Source organism: Lynx rufus, unplaced genomic scaffold, assembly GCF_022079265.1.
Source record: "Lynx rufus isolate CCGP_SWC_20201006 ecotype Redwood Valley unplaced genomic scaffold, mLynRuf1.p SCAF_16, whole genome shotgun sequence".
NCBI classification, from domain to species: Eukaryota; Metazoa; Chordata; class Mammalia; order Carnivora; family Felidae; genus Lynx; species Lynx rufus.
Window position 1 is genome coordinate 3,334,959 of NW_025814830.1, and position 7,327 is coordinate 3,342,285.

Here is a 7,327-nt window from a genome sequence, read left to right on the forward strand (position 1 = left end):
CCTCCTCCCTCAGACCCAGAAGTCCAGGCCACCAGTGCACTCAGGGGCTGGTGTTCCCTTCCACGGGAGCCCAGTCAGGGGTCATCGGGAGCAGGGCCATGGGGCCGTGGGGATGGAAGGAATGTGTGTGGGAGGTCTGGGTGAGGAGGAAAGGGTGGGGCGGCCTCCTGCCTCAGGGACCTGGGGAGACAGGGGTTAAAAGGAAGCACCAGGAGTGTCTGGGGACAGGAACAGCCTCTTCCAGGTTGGCCAGGAAGCCCGGGTGTCTGTCTGGCCTGGGCCCCACAGCCCATACATCCTCTGCTGTCTGTCTCACTGGGTCTGGCTCCTAGGCACCCTCTCTGCTTTCAGTGTCCCGTCTCTCCCCATAACACCCTGCATTTCTGACTCTCTCTGCCTCTTTGTCTATCTGCCTGCGCACGTGCTGTCCCTGCCCCAACCCAAGAGCCCCTCGGCCAGGAGTCCTCTGGACCCCCGGGTAGCCGGCCCCCAGCAGGTAAGATCACACTGCACCCCAGAGCCTCCAGGTGTGGGGTGAGTGACAGGGTAAGCACAGAGCCAAGGTGCAGAAGAAAAACCCCATGGGGAGGGAAGAAGTTCAGAGCCCCTCCTGGGCCATGCCCTTCTGTGGGCAGGCAGCCACACTGGAGCCCAGAGGAGTTAGAGACGAAACAAGAATCACACTGTGAGCCGCTGCCCGCCCCAGCGGTTCCGGCTTCTCGCTCAGCCCGCCCTCGTGGGACCCCAGGACGGAAGTCATGGTTAGAGTGACAAGAAATCAGGAGGCTAGGTGAAGGACAGATGTCAAGGGTCAGAAGAACTTGCAGGCTGGAGTGGAGGGGGGGTGGCGGAGGATGGGAGGAAGGGCCTGGGGCGGGGGGTGGTCTGAGGCAGAGACTGAGGAGCATTTGGCTTCCTTTCTCAGGAATGGGCACGAAGACGCTGGTAGTATTGATCCTGATGGCCGCAGGTGGGAAGAAAGGGGACAGGATGGGGCAGTTTGGGGTGCAGTGGGGGCTGCTGATGGGAAGGAGTTTGAGGATGGGGATGGGCTTCGCACAGATATGGAGGTGGGGTGGGCTTGGAGTGAGGAGGAAGTCGGGAGCTAGGTTCAGCATGGGGGGGGCACAGACAGGAAGGGGAGTGGGAGGTGGTCTGAAAGATGGGGAAGAGTTTGAGGGTGGGGGTGGGAAGGAGGTGACCTGGGGTTCACCCTGGGGGATTCACCCGGTGTCTCCAGGCCTCCTCCCTGACTCAGACCCTTCCTCTCTCAGCCTGGGCGGAGGAGCAGAATAAGGTGCTGCATGGCGGACCGTGTGAGCAGACGTCTCATCCCTACCAAGCTGCCCTCTACACATCAGACCACTTGCTCTGCGGAGGGGTTCTCATTCACCCACTGTGGGTCCTCACCGCTGCCCACTGCAAAAAGCCGTGAGTCTCCCCTCTGGGAGTGAGGAGTAGTTGCAGTGAGGCCTGATGGGTGTGTGGGGGGGAGGGGGTCTTGCAGATTTCAGGCACAAAGTAACACACACATCCCCCTGCGCCAGCACAAGACCACCTGGTAACCAGGTTCATCCGGCCAGTATTTAACTGAGCATTAACTATCTGTCAGGCACTGTCTGGGGCCCTGGGGATACAGCAGTGAAAAAGACAAGCAAAATTGCTACCTTTACGAACAACAGACCTTCTAATTGGGGAATCAGATCGTGTGGGGTCCTGTAGGCAGCAATGGCTCATTGGATTTCATTCTTAGCGCAGTGAGAAGCCACTGGAGAGTTTCATTCAGGGAAGCAGCACCATCTGATTCACATTTAAAAAAAATGCATTTATTTTTGGGAGAGTGCAAGCAAGGGAGGGGCAGAGGGGGGGGGGCAGAGGATCCAAAGCAGGCTCCCCGCTGACAGGCTGACCACAGTGAGCCCAATGTGGGGCTCAAACTCACGAGCCAGGAGATCATGACCTGAGCTGAAGTCGGGTGTTCAACCGACTGAGCCATCCAGGTGCCCCCGATTCACATTTCTTTAGAGCACCCTGGCTACCATATTGAAAGTGGGCTGGGCAAGGAGAAATGAAGGGATCCATGTGGATTAACCTAAGGATGATGATGGCTTGGACCAGCGTGGTGGCAGTGGGGACGGAGGACAGGTGGAAAGTTTGGGAGGTATTTTGAGACTCAGCCAGCAGGACTTGGGGATGTAGCATGGAAGAAGCAGGGCTGACCTCCAGGTATTTGACTCAAACAAGTGGGTGTTTTGTGGTGTCTCTCTGAGTCAGGGGAGAGGGAAAGAGAGCCAGGTTGGATATGGGCAGAGGAATGTCAGACATTTTGCTTTAGCCATGGTGATTCTGAGATACGAGGGAGATGTCCAAGAAGCATGAAGGTCAGCCACTGGTGCTCCGGTGAGAGGTCAGAGCTGGAAGTAAACATAAAGGTGTCACCACAAATGAGTGGTATTTAAACACAGGGTGGGATGAGATCATCCAAAAAGTGGACACAGGTAGAAAAGCAAAGAAGGCCCAGGACTAATCCTCAGGGCACTAATGACCACTAGTTAGATTAACAGTTGCCATTTTGTTCAACGCTAACTACGGACTGGGTGCTGAGTTAAGCGGTATATATATATATATATATATATATATATATATATATATATTTCCTGGAATCTCCACAGTAAGGGACTCTTGGCCCCATTTTGCAGATGAGGACACTGAGACTCAGAGATGTAGTAAGTGGCAATTCAAGTGTTTGTAAACCTACAGGTGCCACTCCCCTCTGTGGGGGGAGGGGTTTAATCATGCAAGGTTATGGACTTAAGGGTCCCCTGCACGGTCTCCCCCCATGCTCAGGCATTGCGCTCACCATTCTCGTTCATCCATTTGGTCCACATTGATCAAAGCATCTGCTAAGAGCCAGATTTGAGCTGAGCAGTGGGGACTTAGCAGTGGATGAGAGAAATACAGAGCCTCTATTCTTAGGAACACAGGAGCAGAAAGGCACAGAATGTTTTTTAACGAACAAGTCCATGGAAAACCATATAATTACAAATTACCCTAAGTCTGGTGGAGGAAAAGAACAGGGATGTTCCCTAAGAGAAAAAAAACAGAGGTACCCACTTTAGATAGAGGAGGGTGTCAGGAAGGACCTTCTAATGAGATGAAGTTCAAGCTGAGGCATGGAAAATGAACAAGGGTAGACAAATGAAGAGGGAGGAAGAGCATTTAGAGCAGCAGAAGCGCAAAGACAAAGGCCCTGAGGTGGAAACAGTCTGGAGTGCACTAAGAAATTTACCGGTTCGCAGCAAGGTAGAGGATGGTGGAAGGAATTTTATTCCAAGGGCAATGGGGAGCCATGGGAAAACTTTGAGCAAAGGAGGTGACTCTTTGATCCATTTCACAAATGTTCATTGGTTATCTATCATAAATATGACAGACACAGGTCTAGGCACGGAGGACGCTATGTCTGAACAAAACAAAAATCCCATTTGATATTCTAGAGCTGTGCCACCTAATGTAGTAGCCACAAATGGCCAATTAAATTGACATTAAGAAAAATGCAATGGGATGACAAATCCAGGGGCCACATGTCAAGTGCTCAGTAGCCGCTTGTGTCTGGCGGGCACCATATCAAACAGCTGCATGCCTGAGAAAGGTCTATTGAACAGTGCTGCTATGGTAGAAAGAAAGAAAATACAACAAGTAAATATTTAACGATAAAGGTATATCAGATGGTAATGGTAGGCTCTCTGGTGGCAAAGAAAGCAGGAAGGGGAAATTGGACTTGCATACTAGGATGGATATTTGCACTTCAATTGGGTCATCAGGGAAAGCCTCACTGAGAAGGTGGCATTTGAAGGAAGTGTGGCTAGAGCAGAAGGAGAGAGGGAGAGAGTGGGTTGAGGTGATATCTGAGAGGTGATGAAGATAGGATGTGCGGAACCTTGTGGGTTAGGGTGAAAACTTTAGCCTTTACTCTGAGTGAGATGGGAGTCATGGGAGGGGCCTGAGCAGAGGAGGGACAGGAGGAGGCAGGATATTTTACGTCATTAAAATTTCTCCGGTTGTTTTGTGGAAGATAGACTGTGGAAGGGCAAAGGCAGAAACGAGGAGTCCAGTGAGGTGGCTTCTGCCAACATTCTAGTAAGAGGTGATGGCTCCAGACCAAGATGGCAGCAGTGGGGGCGAGATGTGGTCACGTCCTGGATATACTTTGGAGAGCCAAAAGGATTTCTGGACAGCTTTTGTGTGACGCATGAAATAAAGAGAGTCAAGAATAGTCTCCAAGGTTATTCTGGAAGGATGAAGTTGTCATTTTCTGAGCTGGGAGGAGAACAGGACAGATGGTTCATGGTGCACCAGGCTACCCTTTCTTGCCATCACAGCCCTCTCTGAAGTCTCAGCTGCAGTCCAAGGGCTCCAGGTAAGACCCAGCCCTCCTCTTTCCCAGGAATCTTCAGGTCTACCTGGGGAAACACAACCTTCAGCAAAGGGAGAGTTTCCAGGAGCAGAGCTCTGTTGTCCGGGCTGTGGTCCACCCTGGCTATAATGCTGCCACTCATGACCAGGACATCATGCTGTTACGCCTGTCTCACCCAGCCAAATTCTCTGAACGCATTCAACCACTCCCCCTGGAGCAAGACTGCTCGGCCAACCACACCAGCTGCCACATCCTAGGCTGGGGCAAGACAGCCGATGGTCAGTAGGAGGAGGGTGATGGGGAAGCGCCAATGGGTGACAGGCTATGGAGGAGGTGGGCTCATAGTGAGGACCAATGGGGCAGTCTGTCAATGTGTGAAAGGTCAGTGTGGAGGGGAGGCAAATATGGGAGTAGGGCGAATGAGTGAACAGTCAGTGGAGAAAGTAGACCCATGAGTGAATGGTGTGGAGAGATGGGCCATAAGATGGAGGATCAATGAAAAAGGAGGGTCAGTGGGAAGATTCCAATCAAGAAGGAGGCCAACGATCAAAAGAAACCAGTCAGGACCACAGATGATCAAGAAGAGATAAATGGAGGATGGACTAATGGAAGAAGAGGTATCAATAAAGCATGGCAGCCAGCTGAAAGATGTTAATTGAGAGTGCAAATGGGGTAGAGAGTGATAATAGAGAGGAACCAATGAGGAAGAGTCAATGGTCAAGAGGAATCACTAGACGGAGGACTGGGGGAGGAACAAGTCTAATAGGTCAGCAGGAACCACTGAAGGTGGGTGGGCCGGTAAGTGAAGGGCCAAAAAAGGGAAGGTGGACCATTGGGTGAAGGACCAATAGGAAGGGAGAGCCAATGAGGGAGGTGGGTTCGTTTAGAAACAGCCAATGAGGGAGGAGGACCACTGGATGAAGGGCCAATAGGAAGGGAGAGCCAATGGGAGCGTGGGCGGGGAATGAAACCAGTTAGGAAAGCACCAATGGGCAAGTGTTGGCCAGTCAAGATGAACCAATGGAAAGAAGGGTCCAGTGAATGATGAAAGGGTGGAGGAGGGACTAACAGAATAGAGTCTAGAGGTCCCTTGGAACAACTGAAGAAGGTGGGATCAATGAAAGAGAAGAGTAGAGGCAGAACCTTAAAGAAAGGGAAAACCAATAAGAAATGAGGATTCCCGGAGAAAAGGTGATCAATAAGGAAGAAGGGCCAATGAGAGGAAAGAATGATGTAAAGAGGGACCAATCAAGAGTCAGAGCCAATGGGTTTTTATGAAAGAAAGACAAATAGGAAGAAGGAAATCAGTGGGAAGTAAGGGCCAATAGGGGAGAGGTGACTCATAGGGGTTGGAAGATCGCTGGTGAGGATGTGAGAAGGACAGGTTGTGAGATGAGCCTGGCCCATCTTTCTCTGCAGGTGGATTTCCTAACACCATCCAGTGTGCATACATCCATCTGGTGTCCCATGAGGAATGTGAGCGTGCCTACCCCAGCCAGATCACCCGGAACATGGTGTGTGCTGGGGATGAAAAGTATGGGAAGGATTCCTGCCAGGTGAGGCCACCAGGACCTGCCAGTGACATAGCCAAGAGCAGAGACAGGAAGAGAGAGATACACAGACCCAAATAGAGCTTTCCATGCTGGGAGACAATCCCAGGGAGAGAGTCTTAATTTGATACTCAGAGACACAGCCAGGAACAGGCAGAGATATAAAGACAGCCAGTAGAGACAAGGATGGAGATGGAGAGGTGAAGAACCAGAGAGACACAATAAGGAGGCAGATGGTGTGAGGGGACCATCCTTCCTCAGACAGAACCCCTGAAAGTCCTGTTTGGACATGGCCGAGCTCTGGAGGTGGGCAGACCACAGCTGCAAAGAGACAGGGCTCATCCCCACTCCCAAATACCTCCTTTAACTTGGGGGTTTTGTTTTCCCCATCATCCATCAGATCTCTCCTATTTATGGCAAAATTTACCCCAGTGCATTGAGGGACGTGAAGAGACCAGTCAAGAGGGAGAAAGAGACAGAGACAGAGAAAATGATACACAACAAGTTGGACGCAAAGAAAGGGCAATCAGACAGACCCCATTTCCACAACTGTCTTTTCTCTCTCCAGTTTTGTCGACATGCATGCATACATCACGGTAGAAGTTTCAGGTGTATAGCATAGTGTTTGACTTCCATATATTGTGGAATGATTGTTGCAGTCAGTTAACTTAGTACCCATTATCCCCTGTGGATTCAATAAAAAGAGAAGCAAAAAAGATGGGAACCCAATCCCCACTCCCCAGATTAGAAATAGTGTGAATTTGTTCAGATCTGGCTTTTGTAAAGAGGGGCCTGATTACAACTAATAGTTTCTCTTTTTTTTAATGTTTTGTTTATTTTTGAGACAGAGAGACAGTGAGACGGAGCACGAGTGGGGAGGGGCAGAGAGAGAAGGAGACACAGAATCTGAAGCGGGCTCCAGGCTCTGAGCCATCACCACAGAGCCTGACACGGGGCTCAAACTCACAAACTATGGGATAATGACTTGAGCCAAAGTCGGACGCTTATCCAACTGAGCCACCTAGGCGTCCCCACCCCCCCCCCAAGAGATTTTATTTTAAGTAATCTCTACACCCAACATGAGGCTCAAACTCACAACCCCGAGGTCAGGAGTTGCACTCTCCACCGACTGAACCAGCCATGAGTCACTGTCTCTCTTTCTTTTCTCTGTGTGTGTTTCTGTATCTGACTCTCTCCCTCTTTTCCACAGGGCGATTCCGGGGGCCCGCTGGTGTGTGGAGACCGTCTCCGAGGTCTTGTGTCATGGGGAAATGTCCCCTGTGGATCCAAGGAGAAGCCAGGAGTCTACACTGATGTCTGCAGATATGGCCACTGGATCCGAAAAACCATTCAGGCCAACTAA

The 7,327-nt window shown here is 51.0% G+C and overlaps 1 protein-coding gene across 1 annotated transcript; it reads left to right on the top strand.

Annotated features, from left to right (window-relative positions):
* Positions 1-927: 927 nt before the first annotated feature.
* On the top strand, positions 928-7,327 carry KLK6 (kallikrein related peptidase 6). The gene is made up of 5 exons (XM_047077386.1): positions 928-970; positions 1,275-1,431; positions 4,445-4,692; positions 5,834-5,970; positions 7,175-7,327. The coding sequence occupies exons 1-5, from the start codon at positions 928-930 to the stop codon at positions 7,325-7,327; spliced, it is 738 nt and encodes a 245-aa protein (XP_046933342.1).

What these genes read in the sequence shown, in the direction of transcription:
- KLK6 (XM_047077386.1), top strand. Translation starts at nt 928, where the DNA reads ATGGGCACGAAGACGCTGGTAGTATTGATCCTGATGGCCGCAG. An exon ending in CTGGGGCAAGACAGCCGATG is followed by an intron (nt 4,693 to 5,833) that starts GTCAGTAGGAGG and finishes CTTTCTCTGCAG; the next exon opens with GTGGATTTCCTAACACCATC. An exon ending in ATGGGAAGGATTCCTGCCAG is followed by an intron (nt 5,971 to 7,174) that starts GTGAGGCCACCA and finishes TCTTTTCCACAG; the next exon opens with GGCGATTCCGGGGGCCCGCT.